Below are 17,568 nucleotides of genomic sequence, written 5' to 3'. Positions count from 1 at the left end.
TTTTAATTCAGCATCTTCTTCTTCCGGAAGAAAAAACGGTCAATGCATTCCATTAATCTTCCTCTACCAGCAGAATATTTCTTTTTTTATTGATTTTCTTCGGTCTCTGGAAGATCGGACAGAATGCAATGCATTGCTTTTTGATCATCTTCTTCTTCCAGAAGAAAAAAACTTGTTTTTTATTAAGCTTCTTCATCTTCCGGAAGATAACTCAGCCAATGAGTTCCAATGCATCTATCTTCCTCTTCCAGAAGAGAAAACCTTGTTTTATTGTGCATCTTCCAACCCCGTAAGCGACAACGATCACAACAGCAAAACGCACCCATCTTCCTCTTCCGGAAGATGTAAAAACAAAGCTCCGATTCTCCACCAATGGGAGCGCGCGTTGCACGGAACTGCCCCGCCCCCTACCCCCTCCCCCCGTGAGGACAGCCAATGGGAGCGCGCGTAGCACGGAACTGCCCCGCCCCCTATATTCTCTCCCCCGTGAGAGCAGCCAATGGGAGCGCGCGTAGCATGGAACTGCCCCGCCCCTACCCCCTCCCCCCGTGAGGACAGCCAATGGGAGCGCGCGTAGCACGGAACTGCCCCGCCCCCTATATTCTCTCCCCCGTGAGAGCAGCCAATGGGAGCGCGCGTTGTACGGAACTGCCCCGCCCCTACCCCCTCCCCCCGTGAGGACAGCCAATGGGAGCGCGCGTTGTACGGAATTGCCCCGCCCCCTACCCTCTCCCCCCCGTGAGGGCAGCCAATGGGAGCGCGCGTTGTACGGAACTGCCCCGCCCCCTACCCTCTCCCCCCCGTGAGGGCAGCCAATGGGAGCGCGCGTTGCAAGCAACTGCCCCGCCCCCTACCCTCTCCCCCCCGTGAGGGCAGCCAATGGGAGCGCGCGTTGCAAGCAACTGCCCCGCCCCCTACCCTCTCCCCCCCGTGAGGGCAGCCAATGGGAGCGCGCGTTGCAAGCAACTGCCCCGCCCCCTACCCTCTCCCCCCGTGAGGGCAGCCAATGGGAGCGCGCGTTGCAAGCAACTGCCCCGCCCCCTACCCTCTCCCCCCGTGAGGGCAGCCAATGGGAGCGCGCGTTGCAAGCAACTGCCCCGCCCCCTACCGTCTCCCCCCCGTGAGGGCAGCCAATGGGAGCGCGCGTTGCAAGCAACTGCCCCGCCCCCTACCCTCTCCCCCCCGTGAGGGCAGCCAATGGGAGCGCGCGTTGCAAGCAACTGCCCCGCCCCCTACCCTCTCCCCCCCGTGAGGGCAGCCAATGGGAGCGCGCGTTGCACGGAACTGCCCCGCCCCCTACCCTCTCCCCCCTGTGAGGGCAGCCAATGGGAGCGCGCGTAGCACGGAACTGCCCCGCCCCCTACCCTCTCCCCCCGTGAGGGCAGCCAATGGGAGCGCGCGTAGCACGGAACTGCCCCGCCCCCTCCCCCCCGTGAGGGCAGCCAATGGGAGCGCGCGTAGCACGGAACTGCCCCGCCCTCTACCCCCTCCCCCCCGTGAGGGCAGCCAATGGGAGCGCGCGTAGCACGGAACTGCTCCGCCCCCTATATTCTCTCCCCCGTGAGAGCAGCCAATGGGAGCGCGCGTTGTACGGAACTGCCCCGCCCCTACACTCTCCCCCCCGTGAGGGCAGCCAATGGGAGCGCGCGTAGCACGGAACTGCTCCGCCCCCTATATTCTCTCCCCCGTGAGAGCAGCCAATGGGAGCGCGCGTTGTACGGAACTGCCCCGCCCCTACACTCTCCCCCCCGTGAGGGCAGCCAATGGGAGCGCGCGTTGCAAGCAACTGCCCCGCCCCCTACCCCCTCCCCCCCGTGAGGGCAGCCAATGGGAGCGCGCGTTGTTGACGCGCGGGAAGAAGCGATGGCGCCGGCTCGCGGCGCTTCGGACGCGGAGCTCGGAGCGCTCCGCGCGCTCATCCAGAGACTCGTAGAGCAGGTGACGAGATCACTACTCTATAGTACTAGTACTACTATTATATAGTACTAGTACTACTATTATATAGTACTAGTACTACATCACTATGTACTACTACTACTACAGCACTCACTCATCCAGAGACTCGTAGAGCAGGTGACGAGATCACTACTCTATAGTACTAGTACTACTATTATATAGTACTAGTACTACTATTATATAGTACTAGTACTACTATTACATCACTATGTACTACTACTACATCACTCACTCATCCAGAGACTCGTAGAGCAGGTGACCAGATTATTATACTTTATATAGTACTAATACTACTATTATAGTATTATATAGTACTAATACTACTATTATAGTATTATATAGTACTAATACTACTATTATAGTATTATATAGTACTAATACTACTATTATAGTATTATATAGTACTAATACTACTATTATAGTATTATATAGTACTAATACTACTATTATAGTATTATATAGTACTAATACTACTATTATAGTATTATATAGTACTAATACTACTATATAGTACTAATACTACTATTATATAGTACTAGTACTATATAATACTACCACTCACTCATCCAGAGACTCGTAGAGCAGGTGACGAGATTACTACTTTAATACTATTATATAGTATTATATAGTACTAATACTATATAGTACTAATACTACATCACTATGTACTACTACCACTCACTCATCCAGCGAGAGGCCTCATCCAGCAGTGGATCGATCATGTCTGATGATGTTGTTGATGATGTTGTTGTTGATGATGTTGTTGTTGATGATGTTGATGATGATGTTGTTGATGATGTTGTTGTTGATGATGTTGATGATGTTGTTGATGATGTTGTTGTTGATGATGTTGTTGTTGATGATGTTGTTGATGATGTTGTTGATGATGTTGTTGTTGATGATGTTGTTGTTGATGATGTTGATGATGTTGTTGTTGATGATGTTGTTGATGTTGTTGATGATGTTGATGTTGTTGTTGATGTTGTTGTTGATGATGTTGATGATGTTGTTGATGATGTTGTTGTTGATGATGTTGTTGTTGATGATGTTGTTGATGATGTTGTTGATGATGTTGTTGTTGATGATGTTGATGATGTTGTTGATGATGTTGTTGTTGATGATGTTGTTGTTGATGATGTTGTTGATGATGTTGTTGATGATGTTGTTGATGATGTTGTTGTTGATGATGTTGTTGTTGATGATGTTGTTGTTGATGATGTTGTTGATGATGTTGTTGATGATGTTGTTGTTGATGATGTTGTTGTTGATGATGTTGATGATGTTGTTGTTGATGATGTTGTTGATGTTGTTGATGATGTTGATGTTGTTGTTGATGTTGTTGTTGATGTTGTTGATGATGTTGTTGATGTTGTTGATGATGTTGATGATGTTGTTGTTGATGATGTTGTTGATGTTGATGATGTTGTTGATGATGTTGTTGATGATGTTGATGTTGTTGATGATGTTGTTGTTGTTGATGTTGATGATGATGTTGATGTTGTTTATGATGTTGTTGTTGTTGATGTTGTTGATGATGTTGATGTTGTTGATGATGTTGTTGTTGATGTTGATGTTGTTGATGTTGTTGATGATGTTGTTGTTGATGTTGATGTTGTTGATGTTGTTGATGATGTTGTTGTTGATGTTGATGATGTTGATGTTGTTGATGATGTTGTTGATGATGTTGTTGATGATGTTGTTGTTGATGATGTTGTTGTTGATGATGTTGTTGTTGATGATGTTGTTGATGATGTTGTTGTTGATGATGTTGTTGTTGATGATGTTGTTGTTGATGATGTTGTTGATGATGTTGTTGATGATGTTGTTGTTGATGATGTTGTTGTTGATGATGTTGATGATGTTGTTGTTGATGATGTTGTTGATGTTGTTGATGATGTTGATGTTGTTGTTGATGTTGTTGTTGATGTTGTTGATGATGTTGTTGATGTTGTTGATGATGTTGATGATGTTGTTGTTGATGATGTTGTTGATGTTGATGATGTTGTTGATGATGTTGTTGATGATGTTGATGTTGTTGATGATGTTGTTGTTGTTGATGTTGATGATGATGTTGATGTTGTTTATGATGTTGTTGTTGTTGATGTTGTTGATGATGTTGATGTTGTTGATGATGTTGTTGTTGATGTTGATGTTGTTGATGTTGTTGATGATGTTGTTGTTGATGTTGATGATGTTGATGTTGTTGATGATGTTGTTGTTGATGATGTTGATGTTGATGATGTTGTTGATGTTGTTGATGTTGTTGTTGATGATGTTGATGTTGTTGATGTTGATGTTGTTGATGATGTTGATGTTGTTGATGATGTTGTTGTTGATGATGTTGATGTTGATGATGATGTTGATGTTGTTGATGTTGTTGTTGATGATGTTGTTGATGATGTTGATGTTGTTGTTGATGATGTTGTTGGTGTTGATGTTGTATGACACCGTGGTGCTTTGTGGCTTTCTCCTCACCCCTCCTCACCCACCTCACCCCTGCTCACCCCACTCACCTCCCCCCGCTCACCCCACTCACCCCACTCAACCCACTCACCTCCCCCCGCTCACCTCCCCCGCTCACCCCACTCACCTCACCCCTCACCCCCCCCTGCTCACCCCACTAACCTCACCCCTCCCCGTCTACAGCAGCAGTATCAGAGCGCTCTCTTCTGGGCGGACAAAGTTGCGTCTCTCTCTCAGGGTAAGAGAGTGGTCGGCGTGCCAGGCTAGGTGCATGCTTAGATTACATACACACACACCTACACAACAACAACACAACAACCGCCATTCGCCACTAAGTGGCGGTGACGTCACCACGACGCTTGTGCCAGGCCATGTGCACCTTGAGGCCACGTGAAGTGTCGAACGCCCGCTGGCAGGAGGTCACGGGGCAGACCCAGCAGGTGCCACGGGTCGACTGACCGAGATGACCGAGATGACTGGCTGATGCACCACCTGTGCCCCCTACTGTGCCAACTCGCTGTGCTTTAGCCACCCGGCGCTCCGCTCGTTGTTGTGAGCGTCGCTCCTCCGCCCTCCGTTGTTGTTGGAGGGCGACTGCCTCCAACTTCCCAGTAGCAGCGTCCTTCACGAGCCTCCTCCACTGAGGCCGATCTTGACACCGCTGGTACCAGTCATCGGCAAGTCCACTCAGCTCCCCATCCTCCTGTACCACATCACTCCATCTCTTCTCTAGCCCGTGCCGCGCACATTTAGCCCCCTCGATCCGGCCAAACAAAAGCTGTTTAGGCATGCGGTGGCATGCAGTAGCATGCCCAATCTAACCGTGTCCCTAACTTAACTCTAACCTAGGCATAGCTTTAGCCTAACCCTGTTCTAACGCACATGTCACCCTGTCCCTATCCCTAACCTCACGCTAAACTAACCATGGCTCTGCCTAACCAGCATCCAACCCTATCAACAACCCTAACCTCACCCTAAACTAACCATAGCTCTAACCTAACCCTGTTCTAACGCACATGTCACCCTGTCCATAACCTGACCCTATCTTCTTGGTTCTTTCGGTAAAGTCACGTAGAAGGGAAGTAATAAAATAATAAAAATAAAACATAATATTATCTGTTTTATTTTTATTATTTTATTATGTCCATTCTACGTGACTTTACCGAAAGAACCAAGAAGATGAATCCCTGCAGTCACGAAAGCTTTAAATCGAAACCTGACCCTATCCCACCCATTGCTGTACCTAGCCCTATTATAACCCATATCTAACCCTGCCCCTAATCCTAACCTCACCCTAAACTACCCATAGCTCTAACCTAACCCACATCCAACCCTATCCACAACCCTAACCTCACCCTAAACTACCCATAGCTCTAACCTAACCCACATCCAACCCTATCAACAACCCTAACCTCACCCTAAACTACCCATAGCTCTAACCTAACCCACATCCAACCCTATCCACAACCCTAACCTCACCCTAAACTACCCATAGCTCTAACCTAACCCACATCCAACCCTATCCACAACCCTAACCTCACCCTAAACTAGCCATAGCTCTAACCTAACCCACATCCAACCCTATCAACAACCCTAACCTCACCCTAAACTACCCATAGCTCTAACCTAACCTACATCCAACCCTATCCACAACCCTAACCTCACCCTAAACTACCCATAGCTCTAACCTAACCCACATCCAACCCTATCAACAACCCTAACCTCACCCTAAACTACCCATAGCTCTAACCTAACCCACATCCAACCCTATCCACAACCCTAACCTCACCCTAAACTAGCCATAGCTCTAACCTAACCCACATCCAACCCTATCAACAACCCTAACCTCACCCTAAACTACCCATAGCTCTAACCTAACCCACATCCAACCCTATCCACAACCCTAACCTCACCCTAAACTAGCCATAGCTCTAACCTAACCCACATCCAACCCTATCAACAACCCTAACCTCACCCTAAACTACCCATAGCTCTAACCTAACCCACATCCAACCCTATCCACAACCCTAACCTCACCCTAAACTACCCATAGCTCTAACTTAACCCACATCCAACCCTATCAACAACCCTAACCTCACCCTAAACTACCCATAGCTCTAACCTAACCCACATCCAACCCTATCAACAACCCTAACCTCACCCTAAACTAGCCATAGCTCTAACCTAACCCACATCCAACCCTATCCACAACCCTAACCTCACCCTAAACTACCCATAGCTCTAACCTAACCCACATCCAACCCTATCCACAACCCTAACCTCACCCTAAACTACCCATAGCTCTAACCTAACCCACATCCAACCCTATCAACAACCCTAACCTCACCCTAAACTAGCCATAGCTCTAACCTAACCCACATCCAACCCTATCAACAACCCTAACCTCACCCTAAACTAGCCATAGCTCTACCTAACCCACATCCAACCCTATCAACAACCCTAACCTCACCCTAAACTAGCCATAGCTCTAACCTAACCCACATCCAACCCTATCAACAACCCTAACCTCACCCTAAACTACCCATAGCTCTAACCTAACCCACATCCAACCCTATCCACAACCCTAACCTCACCCTAAACTAGCCATAGCTCTAACCTAACCCACATCCAACCCTATCCACAACCCTAACCTCACCCTAAACTAGCCATAGCTCTAACCTAACCCACATCCAACCCTATCCACAACCCTAACCTCACCCTAAACTACCCATAGCTCTAACCTAACTCACATCCAACCCTATCAACAACCCTAACCTCACCCTAAACTAGCCATAGCTCTAACCTAACCCACATCCAACCCTATCCACAACCCTAACCTCACCCTAAACTACCCATAGCTCTAACCTAACCCACATCCAACCCTATCCACAACCCTAACCTCACCCTAAACTAGCCATAGCTCTAACCTAACCCACATCCAACCCTATCAACAACCCTAACCTCACCCTAAACTACCCATAGCTCTAACCTAACCCACATCCAACCCTATCCACAACCCTAACCTCACCCTAAACTACCCATAGCTCTAACCTAACCCACATCCAACCCTATCAACAACCCTAACCTCACCCTAAACTACCCATAGCTCTAACCTAACCCACATCCAACCCTATCAACAACCCTAACCTCACCCTAAACTACCCATAGCTCTAACCTAACCCACATCCAACCCTATCCACAACCCTAACCTCACCCTAAACTACCCATAGCTCTAACCTAACCCACATCCAACCCTATCAACAACCCTAACCTCACCCTAAACTACCCATAGCTCTAACCTAACCCACATCCAACCCTATCAACAACCCTAACCTCACCCTAAACTACCCATAGCTCTAACCTAACCCACATCCAACCCTATCAACAACCCTAACCTCACCCTAAACTACCCATAGCTCTAACCTAACCTACATCCAACCCTATCAACAACCCTAACCTCACCCTAAACTACCCATAGCTCTAACCTAACCCACATCCAACCCTATCAACAACCCTAACCTCACCCTAAACTAGCCATAGCTCTACCTAACCCACATCCAACCCTATCCACAACCCTAACCTCACCCTAAACTACCCATAGCTCTAACCTAACCCACATCCAACCCTATCCACAACCCTAACCTCACCCTAAACTAGCCATAGCTCTAACCTAACCCACATCCAACCCTATCAACAACCCTAACCTCACCCTAAACTAGCCATAGCTCTACCTAACCCACATCCAACCCTATCCACAACCCTAACCTCACCCTAAACTACCCATAGCTCTAACCTAACCCACATCCAACCCTATCCACAACCCTAACCTCACCCTAAACTACCCATAGCTCTAACCTAACCCACATCCAACCCTATCCACAACCCTAACCTCACCCTAAACTAGCCATAGCTCTAACCTAACCCACATCCAACCCTATCAACAACCCTAACCTCACCCTAAACTAGCCATAGCTCTACCTAATCCACATCCAACCCTATCAACAACCCTAACCTCACCCTAAACTAGCCATAGCTCTAACCTAACCCACATCCAACCCTATCCACAACCCTAACCTCACCCTAAACTAGCCATAGCTCTAACCTAACCCACATCCAACCCTATCAACAACCCTAACCTCACCCTAAACTAGCCATAGCTCTAACCTAACCCACATCCAACCCTATCAACAACCCTAACCTCACCCTAAACTAGCCATAGCTCTAACCTAACCCACATCCAACCCTATCCACAACCCTAACCTCACCCTAAACTACCCATAGCTCTAACCTAACCCACATCCAACCCTATCCACAACCCTAACCTCACCCTAAACTACCCATAGCTCTAACCTAACCCACATCCAACCCTATCAACAACCCTAACCTCACCCTAAACTACCCATAGCTCTAACCTAACCCACATCCAACCCTATCAACAACCCTAACCTCACCCTAAACTAGCCATAGCTCTAACCTAACCCACATCCAACCCTATCCACAACCCTAACCTCACCCTAAACTACCCATAGCTCTAACCTAACCCACATCCAACCCTATCAACAACCCTAACCTCACCCTAAACTACCCATAGCTCTAACCTAACCCACATCCAACCCTATCAACAACCCTAACCTCACCCTAAACTACCCATAGCTCTAACCTAACCCACATCCAACCCTATCAACAACCCTAACCTCACCCTAAACTACCCATAGCTCTAACCTAACCCACATCCAACCCTATCCACAACCCTAACCTCACCCTAAACTACCCATAGCTCTAACCTAACCCACATCCAACCCTATCCACAACCCTAACCTCACCCTAAACTACCCATAGCTCTAACCTAACCCACATCCAACCCTATCAACAACCCTAACCTCACCCTAAACTACCCATAGCTCTAACCTAACTCACATCCAACCCTATCCACAACCCTAACCTCACCCTAAACTACCCATAGCTCTAACCTAACCCACATCCAACCCTATCAACAACCCTAACCTCACCCTAAACTACCCATAGCTCTACCTAACCCACATCCAACCCTATCAACAACCCTAACCTCACCCTAAACTACCCATAGCTCTAACCTAACCCACATCCAACCCTATCAACAACCCTAACCTCACCCTAAACTACCCATAGCTCTAACCTAACCCACATCCAACCCTATCAACAACCCTAACCTCACCCTAAACTACCCATAGCTCTACCTAACCACATCCAACCCTATCAACAACCCTAACCTCACCCTAAACTACCCATAGCTCTAACCTAACCCACATCCAACCCTATCACAACCCTAACCTCACCCTAAACTACCCATAGCTCTAACCTAACCCACATCCAACCCTATCCACAACCCTAACCTCACCCTAAACTACCCATAGCTCTAACCTAACCCACATCCAACCCTATCAACAACCCTAACCTCACCCTAAACTACCCATAGCTCTAACCTAACTCCACATCCAACCCTATCCACAACCCTAACCTCACCCTAAACTACCCATAGCTCTAACCTAACCCACATCCAACCCTATCCAACAACCCTAACCTCACCCTAAACTACCCATAGCTCTACCTAACCCACATCCAACCCTATCAACAACCCTAACCTCACCCTAAACTACCCATAGCTCTAACCTAACCCACATCCAACCCTATCCACAACCCTAACCTCACCCTAAACTACCCATAGCTCTAACCTAACCCACATCCAACCCTATCCACAACCCTAACCTCACCCTAAACTACCCATAGCTCTAACCTAACCCACATCCAACCCTATCAACAACCCTAACCTCACCCTAAACTACCCATAGCTCTAACCTAACCCACATCCAACCCTATCCACAACCCTAACCTCACCCTAAACTAGCCATAGCTCTAACCTAACCCACATCCAACCCTATCAACAACCCTAACCTCACCCTAAACTACCCATAGCTCTAACCTAACCCACATCCAACCCGATCAACAACCCTAACCTCACCCTAAACTACCCATAGCTCTAACCTAACCCACATCCAACCCGATCAACAACCCTAACCTCACCCTAAACTAGCCATAGCTCTACCTAACCCACATCCAACCCTATCAACAACCCTAACCTCACCCTAAACTAGCCATAGCTCTAACCTAACCCACATCCAACCCTATCAACAACCCTAACCTCACCCTAAACTATCCATAGCTCTAACCTAACCCACATCCAACCCTATCAACAACCCTAACCTCACCCTAAACTACCCATAGCTCTACCTAACCCACATCCAACCCTATCAACAACCCTAACCTCACCCTAAACTACCCATAGCTCTAACCTAACCCACATCCAACCCTATCAACAACCCTAACCTCACCCTAAACTAGCCATAGCTCTAACCTAACCCACATCCAACCCTATCCACAACCCTAACCTCACCCTAAACTACCCATAGCTCTAACCTAACCCACATCCAACCCTATCAACAACCCTAACCTCACCCTAAACTAGCCATAGCTCTAACCTAACCCACATCCAACCCTATCAACAACCCTAACCTCACCCTAAACTAGCCATAGCTCTAACCTAACCCACATCCAACCCTATCCACAACCCTAACCTCACCCTAAACTAGCCATAGCTCTAACCTAACCCACATCCAACCCTATCCACAACCCTAACCTCACCCTAAACTACCCATAGCTCTAACCTAACCCACATCCAACCCTATCCACAACCCTAACCTCACCCTAAACTACCCATAGCTCTAACCTAACCCACATCCAACCCTATCCACAACCCTAACCTCACCCTAAACTAGCCATAGCTCTACCTAACCCACATCCAACCCTATCAACAACCCTAACCTCACCCTAAACTAGCCATAGCTCTACCTAACCCACATCCAACCCTATCAACAACCCTAACCTCACCCTAAACTACCCATAGCTCTAACCTAACCCACATCCAACCCTATCAACAACCCTAACCTCACCCTAAACTAGCCATAGCTCTACCTAACCCACATCCAACCCTATCAACAACCCTAACCTCACCCTAAACTAGCCATAGCTCTAACCTAACCCACATCCAACCCTATCAACAACCCTAACCTCACCCTAAACTAGCCATAGCTCTACCTAACCCACATCCAACCCTATCAACAACCCTAACCTCACCCTAAACTAGCCATAGCTCTACCTAACCCACATCCAACCCTATCAACAACCCTAACCTCACCCTAAACTACCCATAGCTCTAACCTAACCCACATCCAACCCTATCAACAACCCTAACCTCACCCTAAACTAGCCATAGCTCTACCTAACCCACATCCAACCCTATCAACAACCCTAACCTCACCCTAAACTAGCCATAGCTCTAACCTAACCCACATCCAACCCTATCAACAACCCTAACCTCACCCTAAACTAGCCATAGCTCTACCTAACCCACATCCAACCCTATCAACAACCCTAACCTCACCCTAAACTAGCCATAGCTCTAACCTAACCCACATCCAACCCTATCAACAACCCTAACCTCACCCTAAACTAGCCATAGCTCTACCTAACCCACATCCAACCCTATCAACAACCCTAACCTCACCCTAAACTACCCATAGCTCTAACCTAACCCACATCCAACCCTATCAACAACCCTAACCTCACCCTAAACTAGCCATAGCTCTAACCTAACCCACATCCAACCCTATCAACAACCCTAACCTCACCCTAAACTACCCATAGCTCTAACCTAACCCACATCCAACCCTATCAACAACCCTAACCTCACCCTAAACTAGCCATAGCTCTAACCTAACCCACATCCAACCCTATCCACAACCCTAACCTCACCCTAAACTAGCCATAGCTCTAACCTAACCCACATCCAACCCTATCCACAACCCTAACCTCACCCTAAACTAGCCATAGCTCTAACCTAACCCACATCCAACCCTATCCACAACCCTAACCTCACCCTAAACTACCCATAGCTCTAACCTAACCCACATCCAACCCTATCCACAACCCTAACCTCACCCTAAACTAGCCATAGCTCTACCTAACCCACATCCAACCCTATCAACAACCCTAACCTCACCCTAAACTACCCATAGCTCTAACCTAACCCACATCCAACCCTATCAACAACCCTAACCTCACCCTAAACTAGCCATAGCTCTAACCTAACCCACATCCAACCCTATCCACAACCCTAACCTCACCCTAAACTAGCCATAGCTCTAACCTAACCCACATCCAACCCTATCCACAACCCTAACCTCACCCTAAACTACCCATAGCTCTAACCTAACCCACATCCAACCCTATCCACAACCCTAACCTCACCCTAAACTACCCATAGCTCTAACCTAACCCACATCCAACCCTATCCACAACCCTAACCTCACCCTAAACTACCCATAGCTCTAACCTAACCCACATCCAACCCTATCAACAACCCTAACCTCACCCTAAACTACCCATAGCTCTAACCTAACCCACATCCAACCCTATCCACAACCCTAACCTCACCCTAAACTACCCATAGCTCTAACCTAACCCACATCCAACCCTATCAACAACCCTAACCTCACCCTAAACTACCCATAGCTCTAACCTAACCCACATCCAACCCTATCCACAACCCTAACCTCACCCTAAACTACCCATAGCTCTAACCTAACCCACATCCAACCCTATCAACAACCCTAACCTCACCCTAAACTACCCATAGCTCTAACCTAACCCACATCCAACCCTATCCACAACCCTAACCTCACCCTAAACTAGCCATAGCTCTAACCTAACCCACATCCAACCCTATCCACAACCCTAACCTCACCCTAAACTACCCATAGCTCTACCTAACCCACATCCAACCCTATCAACAACCCTAACCTCACCCTAAACTAGCCATAGCTCTAACCTAACCCACATCCAACCCTATCCACAACCCTAACCTCACCCTAAACTAGCCATAGCTCTAACCTAACCCACATCCAACCCTATCCACAACCCTAACCTCACCCTAAACTACCCATAGCTCTAACCTAACCCACATCCAACCCTATCCACAACCCTAACCTCACCCTAAACTACCCATAGCTCTAACCTAACCCACATCCAACCCTATCAACAACCCTAACCTCACCCTAAACTACCCATAGCTCTAACCTAACCCACATCCAACCCTATCCACAACCCTAACCTCACCCTAAACTACCCATAGCTCTAACCTAACCCACATCCAACCCTATCAACAACCCTAACCTCACCCTAAACTACCCATAGCTCTAACCTAACCCACATCCAACCCTATCCACAACCCTAACCTCACCCTAAACTACCCATAGCTCTAACCTAACCCACATCCAACCCTATCAACAACCCTAACCTCACCCTAAACTACCCATAGCTCTAACCTAACCCACATCCAACCCTATCCACAACCCTAACCTCACCCTAAACTAGCCATAGCTCTAACCTAACCCACATCCAACCCTATCCACAACCCTAACCTCACCCTAAACTACCCATAGCTCTACCTAACCCACATCCAACCCTATCAACAACCCTAACCTCACCCTAAACTAGCCATAGCTCTAACCTAACCCACATCCAACCCTATCCACAACCCTAACCTCACCCTAAACTAGCCATAGCTCTAACCTAACCCACATCCAACCCTATCCACAACCCTAACCTCACCCTAAACTAGCCATAGCTCTACCTTACCCTGTTCTAACGCACATCTAACCCCTAACAGTAACCTCACCCTAAACCAGAGGTCGCAACCGGGTACCCGATACCCGTACCCTACCCGATACCCGGCTACCCGTACGCGACCCTGGTGCGGCCGGGTACGGGTAGACCGTGAGTCACTGTTGAGTCACCGTCTGTCACTCATTTCCCAACGTCTTGTCTCTTCTCACAATTCAAGTTCCTAGAATCAACCCACCCGCGCCTGCAACACGGCTTCATCCCAGGGGTCGCAATCAGGTACCCGATACCCCTACCCTACCCGTACCCGGCCGGGCTACCCGTACCCGGCCGCACCAGGGTCGCAAACGGGTACCCGTACCCGGCCGTACCCCTACCCTACCCGTACCCGCAAACGGGTACGGGTAGCCGTTTGCGACCCTGGTGCGGCCGGGTACGGGTAGCCGGGTAAGGAATCAAAACCCGTTTGCGACCTCTGCCCTAAACCAGCCATAGCTCTAACCAACCCTATTCTCGCCCTGATCTAACGGGCCCAAGGTTAGCGTGGCCTTAACTCTCACCAAGTGTGCTGGAGGCACTCGTGCATTGAGCTGAGTGTGCAGTCTGCGACAGACCCTTGCGCCTGTCCCTCCGTGTGTCCCTGTGTCCGTGTGTCTCTCCGCGTGTCTCCACGTGTCTCTGTGTCTGCGCGTGTGCCCGTGTCTCCACGTGTGCGTCTCCACGTGTCTCCACGTATACGTCTCCACGTGTCTCTCCGTGTCTCCGCGTGTCTCCGCGTAGAGGCGGTGCAGGACGTGTACTGGCTGGCTCAGTGCTTGTGCCTCACTGGGCAGCATCACCGCGCCTCGCACACCATCCGTAGCCGCAAGCTCGACAAGGTGACCACTGCTCACTCACTCACTCGCTCACTCACTCAGTCACTCACTCACACGCTCACTCACACGCTCACTCACTCACTCACACGCTCACTCACACGCTCACTCACACACTCACTCACACGCTCACACGCTCACTCACACACTCACTCACACGCTCACTCACACGCTCACTCACACGCTCACTCACACGCTCACTCACACGCTCACTCACACGCTCACTCACACGCTCACTCACACGCTCACTCACACGCTCACTCACACACTCACTCACACGCTCACACGCTCACTCACACACTCACTCACACGCTCACTCACACGCTCACTCACACGCTCACTCACACGCTCACTCACACGCTCACTCACACGCTCACTCACACGCTCACTCACACGCTCACTCACACGCTCCCTCGCTGACTCACTCGCTCATTCACTCACTCGCTCATTCACTCACTCGCTCGCTCCCTCGCTCGCTTACTCACTCACACGCTTACTCACTCACACGCTCACTCACTCACTCACTCACTCGCTAACTCCCTCGCTGACTCACTCGCACACTCACTCGCTCGCTTACTCACTCACACGCTGACTCACTCACACGCTCACTCACTCACTCACTCGCTAACTCCCTCGCTGACTCACTCGCACACTCACTCGCTCGCTTACTCACTCACACGCTCACTCACTCACTCACTCACTCGCTAACTCCCTCGCTGACTCACTCGCACGCTCACTCGCTCGCTTACTCACTCACACGCTGACTCACTCACACGCTCACTCACTCACTCACTCACTCGCTAACTCCCTCGCTGACTCACTCGCACGCTCACTCGCTCGCTTACTCACTCACACGCTGACTCACTCACACGCTCACTCACTCACTCACTCACTCGCTAACTCCCTCGCTGACTCACTCGCACACTCACTCGCTCGCTTACTCACTCACACGCTTACTCACTCACACGCTCACTCACTCACTCACTTACTCGCTAACTCCCTCGCTGACTCACTCGCACACTCACTCGCTCGCTTACTCACTCACACGCTGACTCACTCACACGCTCACTCACTCACTCACTTACTCGCTAACTCCCTCGCTGACTCACTCGCACACTCACTCGCTCGCTTACTCACTCACACGCTGACTCACTCACACGCTCACTCACTCACTCACTTACTCGCTAACTCCCTCGCTGACTCACTCGCACACTCACTCGCTCGCTTACTCACTCACACGCTGACTCACTCACACGCTCACTCACTCACTCACTTACTCGCTAACTCCCTCGCTGACTCACTCGCACACTCACTCGCTCGCTTACTCACTCACACGCTGACTCACTCACACGCTCACTCACTCACTCACTTACTCGCTAACTCCCTCGCTGACTCACTCGCACACTCACTCGCTCGCTTACTCACTCACACGCTGACTCACTCGCACGCTCACTCACTCGCTAACTCACTCGCTAACTCACTCGCTCACTCACTCACACGCTTACTCACTCACACGCTCACTCGCTCGCTTACTCACTCACACGCTCACTCACTCACTCACTCGCTAACTCCCTCGCTGACTCACTCGCACGCTCACTCGCTCGCTTACTCACACGCTTACTCACTCACACGCTCACTCACTCACTCACTCGCTAACTCCCTCGCTGACTCACTCGCACGCTCACTCGCTCGCTTACTCACACGCTTACTCACTCACTCGCTAACTCACTCGCACGCTCATTCACTCACTCACACGCTCACTCACTTGCACGCTCACTCACTCGCTAACTCACTCGCTAACTCACTCGCTCGCTCATTCACTCACTCACTCACTCACACGCTTACTCACTCGCACGCTCACTCACTCGCTAACTCACTCGCTAACTCACTCGCACGCTCATTCACTCACTCACACGCTCACTCACTCGCACGCTCACTCACTCGCTAACTCACTCGCTAACTCACTCACACGCTCATTCACTCACTCACACGCTTACTCACTCACACGCTCACTCACTCGCTAACTCACTCACACGCTCACTCACTCGCTAACTCACTCGCTCACTCACTCACACGCTCACTCACTCGCTAACTCACTCGCTCACTCACTCGCTAACTCACTCGCTCACTCACTCACACGCTTACTCACTCACACGCTCACTCGCTCGCTAACTCACTCACACGCTCACTCACTCGCTAACTCACTCGCTCACTCACTCACACGCTCACTCACTCGCTAACTCACTCGCTCACTCACTCGCTAACTCACTCGCTCACTCACTCACACGCTTACTCACTCACACGCTCACTCGCTCGCTAACTCACTCACACGCTCACTCTCTCGCTGACTCACTCACTCACTAACTCACTCACTCACTCACTCACTCACTAACTCACTCACTAACTCACTCACTAACTCACTCACTCACTCACTCATTCACACGCTCGCTCACTCATTAGCTCACTAACTCACTCGCTCGCTCACTCACTCACTAACTCACTCACTAACTCACTCACTAACACGCTCACTCACTAACTCACTCACTAACTCACTCACTAA

At 49.5% G+C, this 17,568-nt stretch overlaps 1 protein-coding gene across 1 annotated transcript in view; it reads left to right on the top strand.

Annotated features, from left to right (window-relative positions):
* Positions 1 to 1,828: 1,828 nt before the first annotated feature.
* LOC144952167 (cell division cycle protein 16 homolog) overlaps positions 1,829 to 17,568 on the top strand; it is a 54,022-nt gene continuing 38,282 nt past the window's right edge. Inside the window, exons 1-3 of the mRNA XM_078882570.1 lie at positions 1,829 to 1,938; positions 4,603 to 4,657; positions 14,917 to 15,014. Of these exons, the coding sequence (XP_078738696.1) occupies positions 1,864 to 1,938; positions 4,603 to 4,657; positions 14,917 to 15,014 (228 nt within the window). The 5' untranslated portion in view covers positions 1,829 to 1,863. The remainder of the gene's footprint in view (positions 1,939 to 4,602; positions 4,658 to 14,916; positions 15,015 to 17,568) is intronic.

Source organism: Lampetra fluviatilis, chromosome 66 (genome assembly GCF_964198595.1).
Source record: "Lampetra fluviatilis chromosome 66, kcLamFluv1.1, whole genome shotgun sequence".
Lineage (NCBI taxonomy): Eukaryota > Metazoa > Chordata > Hyperoartia > Petromyzontiformes > Petromyzontidae > Lampetra > Lampetra fluviatilis.
This window is presented reverse-complemented; position numbering and strand designations above follow the sequence as displayed.